The sequence below is a fragment of the Betta splendens genome, chromosome 4 (assembly GCF_900634795.4).
Source record: "Betta splendens chromosome 4, fBetSpl5.4, whole genome shotgun sequence".
NCBI lineage: Eukaryota > Metazoa > Chordata > Actinopteri > Anabantiformes > Osphronemidae > Betta > Betta splendens.
The window spans coordinates 24,809,070-24,831,148 of record NC_040884.2 but is presented as its reverse complement, the minus strand read 5'-3'; the positions used below and the strand labels follow the sequence as shown (position 1 = coordinate 24,831,148).

The following is a 22,079-nucleotide window of genomic DNA, read 5'->3' as shown; positions in this document are numbered from 1 at the left end:
GACGTTTACTTTTGCAATTAAGAAGATCTTCTACTTAGAAAAGGGCCGTTTACAATTAGAAATCTAGAGTTTAATAAAATAAAAGTTTTCAGTGTGTGGAAACAGAAAACACGGTGACACACTCAAAGAAGGACACAGTTCCCATTTATAAAAGATTCACATATTGGTAACTGGAAATATTAAAGTTATTAATTATACCCGCTTCATCCCAAATAAAAGTAGTCCCAGAAGGAAAACGGCGGTGGTGCCGCACAGTCCATCGTTACAGCATTGGTTGATGACGTCGCCACAGAAGCAGCAGGATTTACAGCTACACGAGGACGAGGATGCTGAGTCCATTAATAACTTACACAGGCATTTACACGTAGCACTTCCTGTTTGAACGCTGGCATTAACATCAAGCTTAGGAGAAGTCGAGCTGTTCTTCAGACTGCACGCATCTAAACCAGTAAACAGACCAGCTACCAATCCACTCCTGATGCGTCAGGTCAATTTAGTCCTGTATTTTATTTATACATCCACATGAACCAGCCCAGAGTCACACACTGAACCATTTCTGTGACTAACACTAAATGTTACCAAAGACGCCCCAGTGATTAACTGTCGCCTGGCAACCAAAACTATAAATAGCTAAATCAAAGCCATAACTTCTAGTTAGTTGTGATCGTGGACTCTAGCCTACCATGGCTTCCCCAGAGAGAGGCCTCGGCACCGATCCCATCTCCAAACCATCACGTCCAGCACTGGTAGAAGCCTCTCTGGGAGGACTCGCGCTCTAAACGGGCCCTGAATGTGCGTCCAGAGGACAGACTGACTGGCAGGACGTCAAACGCTGCGACTGGGAGGTGGCAGCTAAGGTCACGTTCAGTACTACTCATCGCCCCCTCTGCCGTACGGACGGAGCCGGTAGCAAACACAGGCTCCCTGCTGAGCACCCTGCGTCACGTCTGCAGGTGCGGCCGCCAGAATTACCTCTACAGCAGTAACTCACAGGAAAAAACAAACAAAAAAAACAAAAAAACAGACAGAGTTTCTCATTGGTTGCTCTTCCAAACTGAGGCACTTCAGCGCGAGACGCGTCACAGTGTTGTGCTTGCTCATTGCATTTCTGCTCCTTCTGTCCTCCTCCTCCTCCTCTGCCTCCCTCCTCGTGCTCCGCTCTCCTTGGCTCGTCTCCGTGCTTCAATGGGGCCTCCCACTGCCGCTATAGTGTCAGCTGTGCGCGTCCTATGCCCTGCTGGGGTTGGAGGGCGCCTTTCCCTCATAGCCGTACAGGAACGTGGCCACGATGACCAAGATGGCCCCCAGGAAAAACACACTGTGGACACAGGCGGGCGACGTCATCAGAACGACAAGCTGGACCTAAGAACTCAAAAGGGGGGTGGTTCCGCACTGTACCTGGTCGGGTCGAAGTCCTGCAGCCAGAAGTAGGATATAAGAGTTGACAGGATGATGGAGAGCGACGTGGCGAAGCCCTTGAGGATGTTGTCTGCGTACTTGATGACCGCTGCTATGACCAGACCCCCCAGCGCCTGGAGAAACAAACACAGACACAGATGGACGGAGGCACGACCTGTAACACGGAGGAGCCTCTTCCCGGGAATCACAGAGTCTTCCGTTGTCCCAGCGGCTCGGCGCCGCGGTCCAAACGCCTGAGCCACTGTACCTGCAGCGCCACCACCGTCCAGGTGACCGTGTTGTAACCCTGGAACATCCCCGAGTCGCTCACCCGCTCGCCGTCGTAGACCAGCATGCCGACCAGCCCAAAGACGAAGCCAAACATCCCTGGCACGAACACACCCACAAGAATATTCAGTTTAATTCATAGAACTCTGAACGTTGTCTAAAGGCATCGTTCACCTTTCTGCATTTTCCTTTACAACAACTAACAAAAACAAAAAGAATCCACTGCTTCTTGTCTGGGTTCCAGCAATTAATGCAAATGAAAAAGCTCCACGCTGAAACCAGCAACCGCTAGAGACTTAACGCAGGCCTCACACGTTCCAAGGTAAAAATAAAGCTGACAGCAACATTCATCTTAACGGAGCCGCATCGGAGGGAACGAGCCCAGCTGCGCTGCTGTGTTCCAGGCTGATGGATACAGACCCAGCTGGATGTTCCGGACCCACACGCTCTGCTTGCTCTCCTTCAGGATCTTCTCAAAGTAGACGCCGGCGAAGCCACTGGAGCAGCACGCCACCAGAACGGCCGCCACCCCGACAAACTGGGAGCCGGCAGACGGAGTGTCCTTCTCCGGGGCCGAGGGCGACTCGGAGGGCCACTGCAGGGCCCAAGCACACGGGTCAGAGTTAGCATTAACAGCATAGTGACGAGGGCCTGCTGGCGTCATACTGGTCTCCAATTTCCTCTTTCATCCATTTTACTGGTTACCTCATTCATACAAAAGCGTCCTGACAGATTTGCAGAGTTGTAAAAATGTTGGAGCGTGTAAGTTACAGCGTGTGCTACGGTAAGCAGGAAATTGAGCGCTGGTGCAGAAAAATGTGATGATCTCTGGCTGTGCAGAGGAAGAGGCACATTTTGTAGCTTACGCAGGTTCTTTTGAACTCAAACAGGAAGAAAACGTGGAGACTGCTCCCGAATCCCCCCCCGTAGCTGCAGCTGTGTGCTAATACTACACTTACACAATCGGGCTCCAAGGTGGAGCTTTAGGTGGAGCTGCCTCAGCGATAAAGATCTCACCCACTGCAATGCTCGCGTCAGCCACCTCTTTGTTTGGCCAAGGAGGAGGAGGAGGATGTGTCAACTCAACAGTTACTCCTTTCTGGACACGTCACCCGTCTGCTCACAAGCACTGGCGTCTAATGTTTTATCAGCGCTCAAGTTCAGGCCTCGTTATTTGGTCCTGTTTATTTAACCTTTGCACCTCAGTCACATTAAAGACTTTCTTTTTGGTGTCTGGCCACAAGAACGATCAGCCAGTAATTAAAAAAAAACAGGCGTGCTTCCAATACATAAACGCGCAATTAAAATGTGACACCTACACAGTTGGCCACTTCTGAGTCTTAGAGGAACTAAAGCCTCTTCAGTTTACTTTTAGCTAATACCGTAGCATCACTGTTGCCTTTTCCTACTTTGGTCACGCATACAGAAACAAGTCTTGTGCCATTTCAAAGAGGTGACAGTGCAGATGATGTAATGAAAAGGTGCAGGAGTGAGCGCAGTCAGCCAACGTTTGTACGGATGACCCAAGAAACACACCTGCACCAGAGCCACTCCGGCCATAAGAATCAGCAGAGAGAGCCACTGGTAGACGCCCAGCCTGCGGCCCAGCATGGACACCGAGAACAGGGCCGTGGTCAGGATCTTCAGCTGGTACGTCACCTGGTGGAGAGGGGGCGAGGAGCAGATCAGCTGGCTGCTGCATCCGGTTTATCCAGTTCACAGAGTCACGGCGCCGGGCGGTACCTGGTAGGTGGCTGCGTCCAGGTTGGACAGGGCAACGTACAGCAGGTTGTTCTGCAGGGTGTAGATCCCCGACGGGATGGCGAGCTTCAGCGTCTCTATGGGCTTGTGAACGATCTCCTGGCGCAGGATGCTGTTCAGCGCTCGCATGTTGTAACCTGAGGAACGGAAAGCAGGGGTGAAAATAACGCTATGCAGCTTCACGGCATTCCGTTGTTCTGGACAGTCTTTAGACTGGATGGGACGGTGTGTTTTTTTTTTTAATTCAGGTAAATCCAGTTTAAGTCAAGCAAATCTGGATTGTTGTGTCAAGTAGCAGGACACAGAAGACATGTCTTCTGTGTTACGTTTGTAACACCTTGAGTAGAACAGGACCAACCCAACAAACCTGATTTACCTTTGTCATGTAGGTACAGCACATTTCCACGTGCTGAATACAAAGCTTTAACATGATTCACAGTCACTCAGTGACTCAGCTTTGCTTGAACTGACTAACAAACTAAACTAATAAGTTCGATTTTTCTTCATACATTATTCTAGTTATTCACAGTTACACTATTCATAATTTCTCACATTAGTTGACAAGATAAAATGAATGAATAATGGACTTAAAAATAATTTTGGGGCCCAATCGTTTTGTCACATATATTGGATGTTTTCACTTTTAATCCAATTTAGCGGCGTTGCTTGGCGCTTCCAAGCTGTGCCTCCACCTGAAGCAGACGCCGAGCTCGTGCCCGTGCGCGCTCACCGTGCTCCTTGAAGACCAGCAGCACACACGTCAGGATCTTCATGACCTCCGCCACCACTACGGCGGAGGAGGCCAGGTAGCGCGGGCCCTCGGCCTGCAGGGTGCGGGAGTAGCGCATGGTGAGCACCAGGGAGGTGGTCTGGAACACCAGCACCCCCAGAGAGAGGTACTTCAGCCGGGACGAAGCCATGGCCACGGGTCGGGGTGCTAGAAAGAGAAAAGATCCAAGGCGGATTTAACGATCAGGGTCAAAGTGGTGATAAACGTGGTGTTCAGTGGAGCCAAGTGGTCGTGGTCCTCACCTTTGTACTTTTCCGACAACAGCGCTTCAAACGCCACTTCACAGCCGCAGACTCGCTCCGTCTGGAGCCTCTCCTGGGGTCAAACCTCGGCCCTCGTCTGTTCCCAGCAGCTCGCTCGAGCAGACGGACCCACGGACAGACCAGGTACCGGAGGCTCAACCCAGCTGTCAAAACAGCAGCTTCAAGCCCTGGCGTCCATTGACCCTGGCTGCTTTTCTAGCGTCGGCTCAGAGGCGATCATTTTCTTACCTTCTCGTCACGCCGCCCGTCGCATCACCAACAGCCATTTAACGCACAGCCAGAGGAACCCGTGCGTTACACGAAGGAAGGCGGCGGAACGGGGAGAAGCACATACATGTAAAGTCCTGAATGATTTCCGTGTACAGACGTCTTCCTCTGCGGTGCTCCACGTTTTCCTGAGGGTCACAGCGCCCCCTGCAGCACCGGACGCTCAACGGCACCGCCTCCTGGGATTCAGACTAACAAAAGGATGACGCAAATATGAATTCATGTATTCTCCTCTACTTGTTAATTAAAATACAACAGGTTTTTTGTTTGAGACCATAAAAAAGTGTGTGTGTGGAAAGAATCAGGGCGCACGCACGCACGCACGCACGCACGCACGCACGCACGCACGCACGCACGCACGCACGCACGCACACACACACACACACACACACACACACACACACACACACACACACACACACACACACACACACACACACACACACACACACACACACACACACACACACACACACACACACACACACACACACACACACTCTGTGTGGACAGAGACACACACAATGTGAGAAGATTTGGCCTTTATTTTGGTGAGCAGGTTTGGTTGATCACATTTTCATTTTTCAACAGACAATTTACTGTTTCAGTTTTAGTCTTATACCTTATAACTTGGTGACAACTACTTCATATTGCAGATATACTATTTGGTTAGCACGAGAAAGTACGATAAACTGTTTTATATACAGAACATACAGTAAGACCTTGCATATATACTGGAAATGTCATGCACAGCATTGTGCACTGTATCTGAATTAGCAGTACAGGTGTTTGTGAAACTGCAGGGACACCACAGTACAGAGAACGTGAAAGTGTTAGACACTGGGATTATTGACGAAACATGTTCATTTGATTATGTTTACAAAACCACAGTAACTGAAGGCAAATGTAACATTTATAATGTCGATTTCTTTAACTTTTTACACGTCCTTTTTTGGCAGAACAAAACAATAATTATTAAAGACAGGTGTTTTTTTTTTAAGGTTCCAAAGTGTTCAAAGCAGTGTTTGATTGTCTGTTAACTGAGCAGTCACAGATGTTCCTCAGTGCTCTAGGAAGACTAAAGGATTACTTTTTCCCCCACATATCTTACCTCTAGAAATGAGTTTGAATCACGACAATTAAAAAGCTGAAGAGGTACACTGATTAGCAAAACGGTAAATATTTTTTCTGGAATAGAAACTGACAGTGGCAGGTTAGAATGTAAAAACATGCACCTCTGTAACATTCAGAATCAAGAAGTGCCAACATTATTCGTATAAAAAAACTAATATTTTAAAACTAAACACATCTTTGCCAAATTTTGCTCAGTAACAATAAGCAGAATGTGCTTTGGGTCTATGTACATGTTTCATTATACAACAACTAAATCCAATGACAAAACGGTAACAAGTATATCAAAACTAATATATGGATTTGCATAAAGTTTGTCAAGCGTCTGAATTAATCCCTCAACAAAACAGGAAGCACAGTGACAACGTCTGTGACATCACAACTAAGCATGAGGCAGTGTCCATTCAAACTATGCTTTCTTCAAAGCGCAGTAAAAATACACTGATCACCTATCAGTTGCCACTAAAGATTGCATTTAATGAACCTTTTAAATATCTATGCTAATCATTTTTGTGATTGACTTACTAATCATGAAACATCTTTGTAATAAACTCCCCTTTAAACACAATGAAGCTCGAGTAAAAAACAATAAGACAACAACTGAAGGTACTGATAATAAAGCATCAACTTACACCATATAAAAAAGTAGAGTCAATGGTTTGAGGAGTTAGTATTGACAGATGTCCATGACAGCCAGACGATGCAGACTGTCCACAGCTCTCTCACTGTCCACTTCCACAGTCTGTTTTCCAATGCGATACCAAATGACCACGTGTCGCCTGTTCCTCCACGATCCCTCCATTAGCAGTTGGTGTTTGGGTGACAAAGGAGGCACTATGACGTCCCGACTTGAAGCTACTACACAGAGAAGGGCTTTTTGGTTCTGAGAACTGATTACTAGCTGATACAGAATAACGTTTTAGCATCCATACACAGTCTTTGTAATTGCAAAGGAAAGAAAACAAAAATGGCAGATTATGTGATTTGTACTAAAAACTGTAGAGGGAAGAAGAAGAAAAGTGTTGCAGTTACTATGTGTTGCCATTTAACTACACACAACCCAAATGTCAAATGTCTTTTGGGGCTTTTCCTCTGCTCGGCCTACGCAAACACCTGCATGTTTCCAATCTGAGGCTGCTGAGGGGCTTGTTGCATCTGTTGCGGCTGTGGCGGTAGCTGCACCTGCTCTGGAATGTGCGTGTGACGCGATGAGGGCAGTGCGTGGTGGGGGTTCCCCAGGGGGGTGGGGCTGGTGGTGACGTCAGACCAGTCCGAATTGGAGTGCGGCGAAGAGGACGACCATGGGTCCGGGGACTCGGGCGAAGGGGTGAGATACGGGTGCTCGCTGGGCGGGTGGGCCGAGTGGCCAGGGGTGGTGCCATCTGAGCCAGCCGTGGTGTAGCTGTGCTGGGAGGGGGGGGTGGGGTATTTATCCACAGGGCTCTGCATAGGCGGGTAGGAGGGAAGAGGTCGAGACTGGCCGTCGATTCCTCCGTGGCCGACGCTGTGGGGGTGCTGCAGCGTCCCGTGCGGCATGCTTATCTGGTCGGGCATCTGGTACATCATGCTCTGCGGGTACTGGGCGTTGCCTGGCCCCTGCTGGGAGTGCCCCTGACTCTGGCTCTGCCCGTGGGACTGTGTAATTTGCACCTGACTCGTCTGAGGCTGCTTCAGCAGGGCCTGGCCTCCTCCAGAGGTGATCATCTGGAATGTGACGATGGGCGGCAGCTGGTCCCTGCTCATGGTGACATTCATGGGAGTGAGCATCGGGCCCTGGCCATGGTGTTGACTCATGCCGGGGTGAGAGCCTGCCATCTGGTGAGGTACGAGGCCAAACATGTGGCCGCTGTAGCCGTGCTTGGTCATGCTCACCCAGCCGGGCTGCTGTCCCAGCATGTGGCTGACAGGGGGCAGCATTTGTCTGGAGGAGGGGCTGCTAAGAATGGGAGGAGACTTTGCGGTGGTGGAGATGGCTGCCGACACGTCGCCTGTGTATGAGTGTGGGGATTCCAAGGAATCAACAGGAGACATGGTGACAGAGCTCTCTGGAAGTCCTCCTGCTGCCTTCACACCATTCACGCCGCCTCCTCCCGAACTTCCCCCACTTCCTCCTCCCACTCCAGCGCCTGCACCTGGTCCCTCGCCTCCAGCAGGCTTCTTTCTTCTCTTTGCCTTCATGTCTTTCAGCTCCTTCGCTCCTCCGACAACACCTCCTATCTTCGCTCCACCTCCACCCCTCCTGCTCTTTTTCCCCTGCGGCCCGGGGCGCATGCCGATGTAGCTGGCTCCATTTGCCCCACTCATGATGCAGGCATTTCCTCCTGCTCCCATGTGGTTGGGCCCACTGTGAGGACTGTGAACCAAGTTGTACTGGTCCAGAAGACGAACTATGTCATGATGCATGCGCTCCTGGGCGGTGTCGCGGGGCAGACGATCCAGGTGATCTGTGATGTCACGATTGGAGTAGTGGTCAAGGAGGACCTGAGCGGCTTCAAAGCTGCCTTCTCTGGCCGCCAGAAACAGTGGAGTTTCCTCCTGAGGAAAACAAAGATGAAAATACACATTGAACATTATGTCTAAAAATAATAATTCACCATTAGGCATTAAATAGGAAATCACTGTGTGAGTTTTGATTTTAAATTTTAGGGGCAAGGAAAAAGTCCCAGTCAATTCATCGCAATACGTAATATATTAAATATCTAGTAATCTACACTTACTTCTCTTATTTAAAACATGAAAACACCAGAACACACCTTATTGTCCTGCATATCACGGTTGGCTCCATTCTTTAAAAGCACCAGAGTGGCCTCCACATTATTAACTGCAGCTGCCCAGTGCAGAGCAGATTTGCCTAAAATGAGAAAACATGAGGCAAATTAGTACAATGTACTGATCATTTTAATAAAAATAGCAAAAAATAAATAAATAAATAAATAAAGCCTTTTGAAAACTGTTTACTACCATTAACAGCTTCCACACAGTTCTCATAGTTTTGCAGCTATAAGAACTTGGATCACAAAAATACTTTCTTTGTGATCCAAATTAACTTTGTGATAAGCACACAAGCCTCGCACAATTATTATATTATTATAAAGGTAGTAAACACAAAAACCCTTCTGACCGTGGTCGTCCACAGCGTTGATGTCAGCGTGGCAGTGGATCAGCTCCTCCACCATGCCCTCCACAGCTAGCCTGGCTGACAGGATCAGAGGAGTAGTGCCGTCATTCATCCGGGCATCCAGTTCTGTGGCACGATTACGGATCAGAATCTGAGAAAGACACATATGAGTAAAAAGTTAAAGGACCTTCGAGATTAAGTTCATAATCACTTAGGTGAAGTTCGAAGACAGACAGTTGTCTCACCTGGAAGACTCCCTGTGCATCGGCTGCCACAGCGGCATGTAGAGGAGTCCTGCCCATGTTGTCGTGGACGTTGGGATCAGCTCCAGCGTCCAGCAGTCGCTTAGCGGCGTCAGCCCGGGCGTAGCGGGCGGCCAGGTGGAGCGCTGTTTCGCCTGTGCGGTCAGTCTGGGCCATCAGGGAAGCACCTTGAGTAATCAGGTCTGAAATGACACTCGGCCCGGGTTCATCTCCTCCACTCTCCTCCTCCTCTTCTCCGTGTAGGCTGCAGTCTGGGCCTCCGCCGCTGCGCAGTGATGCCAACATGAGTGGGGTGAAACCATCTGAGGAGACAAAGAGGAGAAATGAGTTATTTAACAAAACCACAGCAAAGAAATAATGGGAATAAAAGTAAATGTTTCTCACCGGGTCCTTTGACGTTAACATCCAAACAGTCGGCATCGAGGTCGGCCTGTGGAGGTGTGAGTGTGATGTCTGCTGCCTTACGGTGCTGCAGGGTCCACTCTCTTCGGTCAACACCTCCATCCATAGCCATGGGCAGCAAAGGTTTGTCTTCAGTCTATAAAAGGCAACAGAACATGAAAGGTCATTTACAGCAACCAAAACCTTCACTAACATATGTAACTTAATAATAATTTAACTGACCACCTGCATTATTTATTCACTTACCCTTGGTTTCTTGGATGGCGCCTCATCTTCTAGCCAACGCTGACCTCCATCAATCATTGCTCCATCCTGGCTCTTGAAATTCCTGATGTGACAAAACAAAACAAATATTTATTCACAGTAAAGTAAAAATGTTATTTTGATTACATTTTTCACGTTACAACTATGCTCAGTTTCACATTTGTTCAAACCCTGCAGCCTATTTTTACAGCACAATTTTATTTTAGGGTAATTTGTAGCATTTCTGAGATGATTTCAACTGTTCAGTGGATGCTTTAAAACTAAATGCTTGTCATCATATCTACTCACTTCATGTCAAAGTCATCCTGTCCAACAGGCTCTCTCCTCTTGTCATTTTTATTTGCCAGAAAGCCATCAGGCAGCCACAGCACACCATGTTTATGCTTCCTCTTGGCTGCCATCACTCCCAGCGCCATGGCCAGTAGAACAACGAACACAGCGGCTCCAACCACGTACATCCAATTAAATGGAGGTTTAATCGTCGGTTCACCTGTAGGGAACAAAGACATGTCTAAAACTAAAAAAAACTCCTAAATCAATTAAGATGTACTTAAATTCAATTCCAAGAATTGTTCAGTGACAGTCCGACTTACTGGTAACAGACACTAGAGGGTAAGGCAGTTCAGCCTTGATATGTGCTGCTGCTATGAAGGATGCTGCCTCCGTAGTGTTGGAGAAACAGTTGTCAGAGGTCTGAGAACATTCGCGGTTATCAATCTCCAAGTACACCACAGAACTGCACCGATGAAACACAAAGACAGTTAATACGAGGAAGAAGAAGTGAGCTATAAGAAGAGAAATAATGAGAAAATGTCACCATGAATTAATCTTACCCTATGACCTCCTTCTCTGTCTCCCGCTTGCTTCTGCTGTTGTGTGCATACCCTTGCTTTTCATGCTCCTTATAGTAGGGGTACACCATTGGTTTTTTATCTCCGTCCAGCTTCACCTGCAGATTGGTGTGTAGCAGGGCCCCCAAGGAGCGCAAGAAACCTGTTAAGTCACCAAGTAGCTCCTCAGGCTGCAACCGGACCACAATAACCAGCATGCCCTCTGCTACTTCAGCTGGACTGTCAGAACAGTCCAGGCCGTCCCAGCCACAAGCCTCCGTGTTGCAGCTCTTGTCACAGATTTTGTTACCGTAGTGGTCTGCACAGTATATGTCATACCTGGAAGTGCACAGGACAAAGGGATTTGACATTGTTGATTTGATGTTAAACTTGTTAGAGTTCGGATCATACAGAGTAAAGGACTATATAGTGCAGGCTGACATACTTGCAGGAGGTCGTTGGCGTCTTCTGGCATTCAAAGCCGTCAAAGAGGCACCCAGGGTTGTTGCACGCCTCATCACATTTTCCGTTCTTAAAGAAATGCCAGCAAGGAACATTGGCAGTGCAGTCAGCCCAAGGATTTGGCCAGTTAAGTGAACAATCTCCTCCGTCCCACTGGCATTCATGATTGTTACACTGGTCATCACACACTTTATCCTTTGAACTGTTCTTACACTGCTCATAGGGGCATGTTTCATGTTTCTTCCTGTTTTCACAGTGTTGTCCAGAGGTGTGCACAGGACAGCGGCAGGTGTACTGGTGCAGGTTGGAAGGATCTGTGATACAGATCCCTCCGTTTAGGCAGGGACATGTTGGTTGGTTCTCGCAGCGCGGCCCGCTGAAGCCGTCTGGGCAGCTGCAGTACAGGTGGCCGTTTGGTAACTTAGCACAGTGCCCACCATTCTGGCAACGTAGCTGTGCACAGCTGAAGTCCAGTTCAATACAGTTTGGCCCAGTGAAGTCCTAGAAAACATAAACCAATACTGACATGTAATTCTAATTCTAATAAAGTCATTGTCAAAGTCAGGTTTGCGTTGCAAATTGGTATGAAAACGTTGCTGCCGATTTTTAATGGACAGTATAACTTATCCTGGTTTACATTTTACTGATTGATGACTATACCTGAGCCATTGTGTGGCCCTCTGAAGCAAAAAAGAGAAGAAGAGAAGAAGCAAGAGGTTAGTGCAAGCATTTAGTGCGAAAAGTAATGTTCTAGTAAGGGAGAAAAAGACAAAATAAACACGGAGGAAGCGCAGTTATGCTCCTAGTTCAGACATACAGTATGCAGGCCCCTCTGATTATTAGCAGTATGGTCCGTAAGGGATATAAAAACTGAAACACGCCACAGACATTAAGTTTTGTTGATCATTTGTCAAGCAACAAGACTAATAGTACTATAAACCAGCAGACTGTATATCAACACTGGAAACACAAGACTCACCTTTAGACAAACCAGTATGAATCCAGCTCAGCAATCAAAAGAAAAACTATGCATATAGATGATAAACCAATAGCTTCTTGGATAACCGATAAAAACAACACAGTTCATCTAGACCTTGACTTGACAAAAAAGTTTTCAATTAAATCAAAAAGTCTGCCAGTAAAACTTACAGAAGAACAGGAGCACGTGTAGCCATGAACAGAGCTCATATTCATGTGGCAGATGCCCCCGTTATGGCACGGTTTAGACAGACACAGATCCACCATGGACTCACAATGACGACCTGGAGAAATAAGTTGGAATGTAACAAAAAAATAAGGACTACTAATTACTGACCCGTTATACATAGTTTTAAAAAACTACATGATGCCATCATGCCTACATCAGCTAAATGAATGTACCTGTGTATCCAAGACGACAGCGGCACTGGTAATCGTTGACCAGCTGCACACAGTCAAGGGTGCCGGACGCATGGCAGGGTCTGGACAGGCACTCGTTGACGTCTCCCTCACAGTGCTGACCAGTAAATCCTGGAGGGCAGGTGCACGTGTAACGGCCTACACCGTCCACACACTGTCCTCCATTCAGACAGCGAGGTTCCCAGGAGCCAGGCTTTGGGGCGCAGTCGTCTTCATTCACTTCACACTGGAGTCCTACAAAATCAGAACAGAAAGACATTTCAGTAAAGTAGTTCATGTGATCTTTATGCTTTTAGCAGCATTACATGCCAGAGTAATCCTTAGTATTCATGGGCAGACCTACCATGAGTTCCAGGCGGACAGGAGCACATGAAATGGTTGATGAGGTTGATACAAGTTCCTCCATTGAAGCAGGGCTTGGAGTGGCACTCATCCACGTCATACTCACAGTTGACCCCCTGGTAGCCTGGCTTACACTAAAACCACAGGGTAAGATACACAGTTTACATACACTGTGCGTGTTAAGAAATATTTCATGTTTGAGATTAACAAACCACCAAGCATAAAAGCTTTAAAAGCTAAATCAACACATAGACATAAACACCACCATTTACTTACTATACACTCATATGTGCCCTGATAGCCCTTGCATGTAGCACCGTTGCGACAAGGGTTCGACTGGCACTCATCCACCATATCTGTACAGTAGCTGCCCGTGAATCCTGCTTGGCACTGGCACTTGTGGGAATTGTCGACATTATAACAACTTCCGGCATTTTTACATACATTCTCCACTTCGATACCTATATAATTGTAAAAGAAAGCATTCATGTTAATAAAAAGGCAGCAAAAGTATGTATGTATGTATGTATGTATGTATGTATGTAAGTAGTTGCTCACCATTATTGGCAGCAACATCCTGGCAAGACATGTTTGGGATGTCACAATAAATGCCCGTCCATCCCGGTTTACAGTGGCAGGTCCAGGAGGTTCCCGTCTGAGAGCACACACCACGGTTTTGACAGGCCACCTTGGTGCACAGGTTCACACGGCTCTGCATACAAAAAAGGGAACAGGGACAGAGTAAGAAGTGTTCAGAGGGTACTGCATCCACAACAGTTTGGAGTTATATATTTTCAGCTGTTTGCGACTATCCTAAGGTGTAAATATACACACCTCACACAATAAATCATTACAAAAATTGAAAGCCACCACTCACCCCCTTTTAGTTATAGTTTGTGAACTAGATTTGAAACATTTTACACTTGTGGGGTATGTGTTACCTGCAGACCCACTCTGAACACTTGCAGTGACCTACGGTAATCACCTGGCAGTTCTGTCCATTGTATCCCACTGGGCAGGTGCAGCGATAAGTTCCCAGGCCATCGGTGCAAGTTCCGCCATTTTTACACGGCTGAGAGTCGCACTCGTTTTTCTCGAACTCGCAGAACTCCCCGTAAAAACCAGGGCGACAGCGGCAAGAGAAGAAGTTGATGCCATCAATACATGTCCCGTTATTTAGGCAGGAGCTGAGGAAGGAAGACAAAAAAGAAAGATGAAGAGGAGAAATGATGATGAGGTGATATGAAGAAAACAAGTAACATGGATTTTGTATTTAACAAATGTCTCACCTCTCAGTACATTCAAGTATGTTATGATCACACAGGATTCCATCAAAGCCTTGTCGGCACTGGCACACAAAGCTGTTAACGTAGTCCCGGCAAATGGCCCCATTCCTGCATGGCTGGCTGGCACACTCATCGACCTCAATCTCACAGCGCTCCCCTTCGAAACCTGGGCGGCAGTCACAGGAGAAGCTCCCAACACCGTCCACACAGGTGCCCCCATTTAGACATGGATCTGCAGAGGAGAGAGAAGAAGGAGACTTACATACGGCCCAGGCTTATACTCAGTAGCTCAGCATCTCCGGTGACTATTATGCTGCAGCTTGGGACATTTCAAGGAGCATGTCAGATAATCATGTGAATAACATGACAGTGATGTGAACTCACTGGGTGAGCAGTCATCGACGTCTGTCTGACAGTTGTGTCCACTATATCCTTGTGGACATTGACATGTGTAGCTGCCACGGTTGTTTACGCACTGGCCACCATTTTTACAAGGACTCTCTCTGCATTCATCCACATCCTCTCTGCAGCGCTGACCTTTACAACCACAGGACAAATATCACTCAGACAAATTCAATCCAACATTCTAAAGGAAACTATATTTCAAACACACTACACACACTACCTTGCCAACCAGGGGGGCATCGGCAAGTGTAAGAGGTGTAGTCTGGAGATGGAAGACACACTCCTCCTCTCTCACATGGATGAGATGCGCAGGGATCCTGCTCCATCTCACAGTGTTTGCCTATCGAAACATTACGCAAGTATTTTATGCTAGTAAAAATACAGAAACCAGCTGATGCTGATATGGCGGAGATGTGCACATGACCAACCTGTGAATGGTGAGCTACACCGGCAAGTGTAGCTGTTGACTCCATCTATGCAAAAGCCTCGATTTAGACAGGGCCTGGACGCACATTCATCTATGTTGGTCTCACAGTTCACACCTAATGAGAGCAGAGGTTGTTGTTAAAGTCAATATTGTTTCTTCCAATGACAAGTTAAACATTGTATGATAAGTTATATATATGTGCAATTATATAATTATTAATAAATATTAAAGTAATAATCACCTGTGAAACCAAGTTGGCACTGACAGGTGTAACCATTGTGTCGATCCACACAGTTGGCACCATTTTTGCATGGGCTTGGCTGGCACTCATTCTTTTCGTGCTCACAGTGCTTTCCCACCCAGCCAGCTTCACACTCACACAGGTACCTTTACACGAAAAGATCAGTTTTAAGCATCAAATTCGTCACACAGCAATAGTAACAGTAAGTTGCCATTTAAAATAATTCTGAGATGGAAGTTTCGACACCAAACAAACAGACATCAGAAGGTACAACTACAGTAACAGTCGGCGGTTTAATCTTCGTACCCTTGTTGCTGTTCAACACATTCTCCATGCACACAAGGCTGACCAGCACAGTGGTCGGTCCCAGAGAGACACAGGGGGCCGTGGGTGCTGGGTGGGCACAGGCAGTGGAAACCGTTGATCATGTCCTCGCAGATGCCCCCATTCATACATGGGTTAGAGCTGCACTCGTTGATGTTGATGTTACATTTTTCTCCTATTATCGAGAAGGTTGACATAATTATAACATTTTCTATTTTAATATAGTAAGTGTGTTCAACTTGAAGCTTATTTATACAATAATCTAATTTACTGCACTGTTTTTCAGAAAAACATGCCTGTATATCCTGGGGAGCAAACACATTTGTACTCATTAATGCCATCGTGGCACTCTCCGTTTCCACAGGGGTCACCATCACAGTCATCTTCATTGATCTCACAGTGTATTCCTTAGAAAAAGAAGAAAAAGAACAGATAAAGATCATCAACTATTATTATGTAAAATATATTTTCCAGGTTGTTTTGTCATTTGACAATAAGATGTGACAAATGGCCACCAGGGGGAGTACTAATCCTTAAGAGTGGAGTTTTGCTGAGGAATGTCAGCAAAAGGGAAGATAAAGCTTTTACACAGCTGTGGAATATTTGTATGAGATTAACAAAGCATCATTGTCTAAATACGACAGAGGAGAAAAGAGAGACAAAAAGCTGAAACACAAATATGGAGCAAGATAAAGACTGAACAGCGCAAAAACATGTCTGAGAAGGGGAAGTGAGGGTGTGAAACCTGAAAGTGAGACTCAACATAGAGATCTGACGCAGTTTGGTAAATTGAGCACAGCACAGAATCCAGTACCAGGCCTGAGGGTGGTACAACGCACAAAACTAATCTTATTAATCCACAGAGAAATGTGGGGCTGTACTTCTTGGCCCTAGACTCATGAGTATTACACACACTGAGCGCTACAGCTCTTTAATGTAGGTCTTTGAATTGAGTTGAAGCTGTTTTCCCAATATAAAAACACTCCTGGGAGCAAGTCAGTGTGATCCATTTCCATTATCCTAACCACTTTTCCTGTTAAAGGTTGTGTTATGTGTTACTTATCAAATGGATCATTCGAAATGAGTTACATTGTTCTAAAAAGAGGATCTTATGTCAAACAGAAAGTTTAAAAGGAACCAACACCATAGAGGGAGATATGTGTCACAACCACTTTATCTTTTACAGTTATATATTGCACATGTTGAATGACACATTTTCTTTAACGTTATAAGCACCAGTACATACCAGTAGTTCCTGCCAGGCATTTACACTGGTAGCCATTGACAAGGTCGATGCAGCGTCCCCGGTTCTGACAAGGGTTGCTGAGGCACTCTTGGATAGGAATGTTGCAGATGGAGCCCGTATATCCAGCTTCACAGTCACAAGAATAACTGGCAATGCCGTCTGTGCAAGTACCGTGGTGGCATGGCTTTGGTTCACAGTCATTAATGTTCTCGTCACAAAGTAAACCAGTAAAGCCTGAAGGAGGAAATGTTTGAGTTTAGGATTAATACCCAACCCGCTGCTGCATGGATGATGGGACTTATTATGGTCCAGTCTCACATGCTGTAGGTTTTATTACGCACAGCAGGTGTGTGTTTTCTGAATTATTTACCCTAAAGCATAACAGCAGAGTTCAGAATCAGAATCAGAATCAAAATCAGAATCAGAAATGCGTTTATTGAAGTAAGTAAGAAAGAAAGCAAGAATGCCATATACAGTGAAGCGTTCACAATACTAGGAATTTGCTTCGATGACTTAGTGCTTCAGCAAGTTAAAATAAAAACCAAGTCACGTATACTTTAACTTGTCATTTCCTTTTACCTTCGGCACATTCACAGTCATATCCATTAGGCCTGTCGATACACTTGGCTCCATTTAAACAGGGCGTGCTGGAACACTCATCAATGTCTATCTGGCACATGTCACCACTAAAGCCTGAACAAAAGAACAACACAATGAGCAAAGTAAATATCCTGTCAAATACAAGCACATAAAAAAATGCATTTTTACTCTATCCTATACATTAGATACATACATTTAGAGGGGGACAGAAAAAAAAGTTCACATTGACTAACCTGCAGGGCACTCGCACACAAAGTGGCTGACCTGGTTCAGACATTTACCCTGGTTCAGACAGGGTGAGCTGAGACACTCGTCCACATCTATCTCACAATGAGTTCCTTCAAATCCTGCATGAATAGAGAGACGCATATTTTTGAAAATTCTTAATCTGATTATTTTTACTTGTCACCTTTAGAACCATTTACTTGCAGTTTGTGAAGACACCATTTTAAACATATATGTTTTTGTTTGTGGGTTTAATAAGGAGTTGGTCCACACAGGGAGGAAAGAAACTTGTCAGGAAATTGGTTTCAGATGAAAATGTTTTTTTTTTCTCTAGCATTATTAAAATGCAAATGTGAGTCCTGTCAGAAGTTTACCAGGCATGCAGATACACGAGTAGTCCCCAATACGATCGAGACAAGTGCCGTCGTTCTGGCATGGGTTTGAGGCACACTCATTTACATCTTGCTCGCAGCGTGGCCCAGAGTAACCCCTCACACAGTTGCAGGTGAAGGAGCCATCTGTATTCACACACTGGCCGCCATGCTCACAAGGGTTGGTACCTGTAAATGAAGAGGAAATGCCTTGAAGCCCAAACAAAGCAGATCCATAATTCTCACACAGCAAGTACAGAAGGCTGATAAAATGGTAGCGATCGCTCTCACCGATGATGCATTCGTCTCTGTCGGTGTTGCATGTGCTGCCTATATATCCGGGGGGACAGTTACAGTTGAACATGCCGTTGATGGGGTTGGTGTCACACTGAGAGCCGGCTCTGCAGGGGTTACTGATACAGGCATCATCTCTATGGCAGAGCAAACCTGGAAACATGGAAGCAACAATGTAAGAACATTAAGAACTGTTAGGACCTTTATATAATAGATTCCAGGGAAAATAAAAAGCATGAAACTCTAACACACATACTTTAAGCCAATACGTTTTAGGGTTAGGCATTAAAAACATCTGCAAGTGATTTCCTGCTACTGTGACCCACCTGTCTTTCCAACAGGGCAGATACAGAAAAAAGAGGCAACGCGGTCGACGCACGTAGAGCCTGCGTTGCACGCAGCTGTAGCACAGTCATCAATGTTTTCGGAGCAGTCCGGTCCACTCCAGCCATTAACACAAACACAGGTGTAGCTTCCAATAAGGTTGCTGCAAGTCCCCCCGTTCTGGCAAGAGTTTGGCTGCAGATGACACTCGTCCACATCTTCCGTGCAGTGTTGACCTGTGGGTGGAGAACACAGAGTAGAAAGAAAGGTTTTAAATGAATGGACTTAAGAGTCTAATAGTGTTAATGAGAACCCAAATCGCTTACCGGTCCATTCTGGAGGGCACTGACAGTTGTAGGTGTTGACTCCATCCATACATGTGCCTCCATTGGCACACTGGTGTCCAGGGCAGTCATCAATGTTTTTCTCACAGTTAGTCCCATTGAAACCTGTTAAACATATACATTATAGCAATCTGAGGGTTTGGCTGGTCTAACATAACACAGCCAACAGGATCAGACTGTTTGAAACTGCAAAATGCGACAATTCAGAAACTCAAGGCCACACAAATCTATGCAATAACACTAGCTACAGCGTGACTGTGTTCCCCAACTACTGCAAATGTAGTTAGTATACCACGTCTGGTTGATGTTTAGAACATATTTGGTCATTTCTCTGCTTAATATTAGTGGGGAAACAAACGAAAAAAGGATCACATTACCAGGAAGGCAGTGGCATGAATAGCTGGTTTCAGTGCCCTGGTGGCAGGTGCCTCCATTTAGGCATGGAGAAGGTGAGCAGGGGATGTAGGCACTTTCACAGTGGGGACCTGTAAACCCTGGGGCGCATATACACCTGTAACAGTGACGTGACATTCGTTTAATTTGATTTACGTCAGTGAAAACTATTAAAATTGACTGAAGCAATAGGACTCGATATTTTCCAAATGTTTAAACATCATTTCTCCCTGGGTAATCATGAGGTTACTCTTACTTGTAGGAGCCAGGGGTGTTGATGCATGTTCCTTCATTCTGGCATACTGTGGGTGTGGCAACACATTCATTTGTGTCATTAAGGCAGCGTGGACCTGTGTAGCCAGGAGGACAGGAACACCTGAAGCTTTCTGTCTGTTGGTTTCCACCAGCCAGAGAACTGCAGGTTCCACCGTTGCCACAGGGACTTGACAGACAGCTGTCTTCGTACTCACACCGTGGTCCTTGGAATTAAATGAAAGCTGTTAGTCTGAGTTTTATCCCATTGTACCATTCCCACAAACTAGACCTCAAGATTTCGACCTCTCTAAGAATGTATGTATGTGCCAACAATCAGTTTCTACTATGCTGTTGAACGACAAAAGTCACACAACACATCCTTCATGCAAGAAAATGAGTCTCACCCGTCCATCCTCTAGCACACTCGCACTTATACTTGTCGAGGGCCAGCAGGGTGCAGACACCTCGATTAGCACACGGATTGTTGGGGTAACATGTGGAGTTCTGGGGCGTCTGGCAGTGCTGTCCGGTGAAGCCAAGCGGGCATGTACAGACGGCGCTGCTGGGGACAGGGACGCCAGCTGACATGGACACCGAGCAGTTCCCTCCGTTCATGCAGTACCCAGGCTGACATGGGTCCTTGTGCTGGCAGTACTCGCCCAGGAAGCCTGGGGCACACCTGGACACACACAAAACACACACATCACACTATCGGGGACTGGATAAAGGCAGAGCTAAATAATTAGGTGAATGCTCCTAAGAGGGAGGCAAACAAACAAAACAAAAAGGCGAGTTTCAGGCAGGTGCACGTTACCACATCAGACAGAGAGCAAAAGACAGTCGACAATAACAACTGCTCATAATTCCTATAGTGAACACACATCAAAGAAACTAATGAACCAACACAAATAAACACTGCTATCACACAGTTATGGCACTGCCATAGAGTGATCTTAACATCAGTAGCACGTGGGGAACCACAGCAGTATTAGCAAAATGAGTGGTTGTGTAAAATGAAGAACTACTAATTTAAAGATTAAATTGCTAATGAAGTGAATGGCAGTTAGTTAGTGACCCGGCGCCAGCAGACATGAGAAGATCTTAGTTGATTTACATTTGCGCAAGGTTTTCCAATACAAACCCCACGACTACTGAACAAGAGGAACTGGGCAGCAGCGCAGAGAAAAGGCAGAAGCTGGGCTCGATGGGGAGGTTAGCCTGGGGTCAGTAATGGCAAAGAAGAAGTTTAAAAGCAGAAGGATGTCAGGTGGAGTTATCTGGAAGTTGTTGACTGAAGCCTGGCAGAAACTACAAACCAGACAATGTTTCATACAAGCTGTTCATCAAGACATGTTTTGTGACTCTGACAGAAATAAACCTGAATGAAATGAAATCATGATTTAATGGGATATTGTTGTTTGTTCTTTTATTCGCTTTCTATCGACTTCTGCATGAATAGAGAGACGCCTTCCTTCAACCTGACGCAAGTGTGGCACAAACAGTGGGGGAGCAAATTAAAACATTATACAACATGTCCAACATGAATCACTTCAGAGACGACGTTCCCTTTGTCAGTTTCTATTCCACTGTTTTTTCTAATCCCTCCCACTTTCACATTACACTTCTCTATGTGAGACAGAGTCTGGTCGGGGTGATTATTTTGTAACAAGCAAAAATGATCAGTCAGGTTATTTCCTGGGTATGCTATTGAGAATTGAGAGCAGATGTCAGTGGCACAGAATGAGTGCGTGTGTGTCACATGGCAGACACGCTGCTGAAAGAGTGTGGGCGACACGGCGACCTGCTGCCTCTGACAAAGACCTCTAAACCTGCGTCCCTGGAGGAGCTCGGGTAACATAGCAGGAGGCAGGAGAAAGGAGAGATGGCAGATTACACCCAGATAGGAAACGTAGGAACACTCAAATGCAAAGTGCCAGAAAAGAGCGACATTAAACTGTGAATGCAGGAATCATTTTAAATTCAGTCCCGTGCTTACTCTACTAAAATATATTATTAGACGCTCCACCCAAAACCAGCTTGAAGATATTAGGTTGTGTGTGCATGGGAAAGAAGAAGGGTCGTGAATCATGCCAGACAGACGGTTCACAGATCAATCACATCTGTGATGGTTATTCCTGGTATAGTGTGTGACTCATCCAGTATCGCTGCAATTGATAAACAACATCTGAAAAAACTCTCTCTCTCTAATGTAGGTAATATATATAGTTTACAGTGGCAAAGTTTAGCTGAACACAGAAAAAAGAATGAAGGGAGCTCATCAACAGAATAACTAGACACAGTTTTACTTTGATATCTCCACTGAAAAAACTCAAGGAAGCAAAAGTCAAATCAATTCTTTTATTTTCA

General features: G+C 46.0%; 2 protein-coding genes across 4 annotated transcripts in view; both read right to left on the bottom strand.

Annotated features, from left to right (window-relative positions):
- Positions 1 to 127: 127 nt before the first annotated feature.
- Positions 128 to 5,049, bottom strand: slc35a3a (solute carrier family 35 member A3a). 2 transcript variants are annotated; one of them, XM_029145656.3, is made up of 9 exons: positions 4,729 to 5,049; positions 4,480 to 4,643; positions 4,178 to 4,384; positions 3,430 to 3,584; positions 3,223 to 3,345; positions 2,107 to 2,281; positions 1,667 to 1,785; positions 1,399 to 1,532; positions 128 to 1,318 (listed from the first exon to the last, which is right to left on the bottom strand). In XM_029145656.3, exons 3-9 carry the CDS (start codon positions 4,365 to 4,367, stop codon positions 1,228 to 1,230), a joined length of 987 nt encoding a protein of 328 aa, XP_029001489.1. In that variant the 5' UTR covers positions 4,368 to 4,384; positions 4,480 to 4,643; positions 4,729 to 5,049; the 3' UTR covers positions 128 to 1,227. The 2 variants fall into 2 exon arrangements, with proteins under 2 accessions (XP_029001489.1, XP_029001488.1); XM_029145655.3 differs by having other exon boundaries at positions 4,480 to 5,049.
- Positions 5,050 to 5,294: 245 nt separating this feature from the next.
- Positions 5,295 to 22,079, bottom strand: part of notch2 (notch receptor 2) — a 32,871-nt gene continuing 16,086 nt past the window's right edge. Inside the window, exons 3-35 of one of the 2 annotated variants that reach the window (XM_029145652.3) lie at positions 20,117 to 20,391; positions 19,714 to 19,936; positions 19,442 to 19,575; positions 19,047 to 19,169; positions 18,723 to 18,956; positions 18,394 to 18,549; positions 18,106 to 18,291; positions 17,740 to 17,853; positions 17,486 to 17,599; positions 16,907 to 17,140; positions 15,957 to 16,067; positions 15,643 to 15,835; positions 15,337 to 15,482; positions 15,097 to 15,210; positions 14,889 to 15,008; positions 14,648 to 14,800; positions 14,267 to 14,495; positions 13,963 to 14,164; positions 13,536 to 13,689; positions 13,254 to 13,438; positions 12,979 to 13,111; positions 12,618 to 12,869; positions 12,387 to 12,499; positions 11,221 to 11,738; positions 10,779 to 11,114; positions 10,539 to 10,681; positions 10,234 to 10,435; positions 9,928 to 10,009; positions 9,664 to 9,817; positions 9,262 to 9,581; positions 9,020 to 9,167; positions 8,652 to 8,749; positions 5,295 to 8,433 (exon numbers count right to left, since the gene is read on the bottom strand). In XM_029145652.3, the coding sequence (XP_029001485.1) occupies positions 7,000 to 8,433; positions 8,652 to 8,749; positions 9,020 to 9,167; positions 9,262 to 9,581; positions 9,664 to 9,817; positions 9,928 to 10,009; positions 10,234 to 10,435; positions 10,539 to 10,681; positions 10,779 to 11,114; positions 11,221 to 11,738; positions 12,387 to 12,499; positions 12,618 to 12,869; positions 12,979 to 13,111; positions 13,254 to 13,438; positions 13,536 to 13,689; positions 13,963 to 14,164; positions 14,267 to 14,495; positions 14,648 to 14,800; positions 14,889 to 15,008; positions 15,097 to 15,210; positions 15,337 to 15,482; positions 15,643 to 15,835; positions 15,957 to 16,067; positions 16,907 to 17,140; positions 17,486 to 17,599; positions 17,740 to 17,853; positions 18,106 to 18,291; positions 18,394 to 18,549; positions 18,723 to 18,956; positions 19,047 to 19,169; positions 19,442 to 19,575; positions 19,714 to 19,936; positions 20,117 to 20,391 (7,333 nt within the window). In that variant the 3' untranslated portion in view covers positions 5,295 to 6,999. Of the gene's footprint in view, positions 8,434 to 8,651; positions 8,750 to 9,019; positions 9,168 to 9,261; positions 9,582 to 9,663; positions 9,818 to 9,927; positions 10,010 to 10,233; positions 10,436 to 10,538; positions 10,682 to 10,778; positions 11,115 to 11,220; positions 11,739 to 11,897; positions 11,918 to 12,386; positions 12,500 to 12,617; positions 12,870 to 12,978; positions 13,112 to 13,253; positions 13,439 to 13,535; positions 13,690 to 13,962; positions 14,165 to 14,266; positions 14,496 to 14,647; positions 14,801 to 14,888; positions 15,009 to 15,096; positions 15,211 to 15,336; positions 15,483 to 15,642; positions 15,836 to 15,956; positions 16,068 to 16,906; positions 17,141 to 17,485; positions 17,600 to 17,739; positions 17,854 to 18,105; positions 18,292 to 18,393; positions 18,550 to 18,722; positions 18,957 to 19,046; positions 19,170 to 19,441; positions 19,576 to 19,713; positions 19,937 to 20,116; positions 20,392 to 22,079 lie in introns of those variants that run through there. The other variant, XM_029145653.3, reaches the window with a different exon arrangement.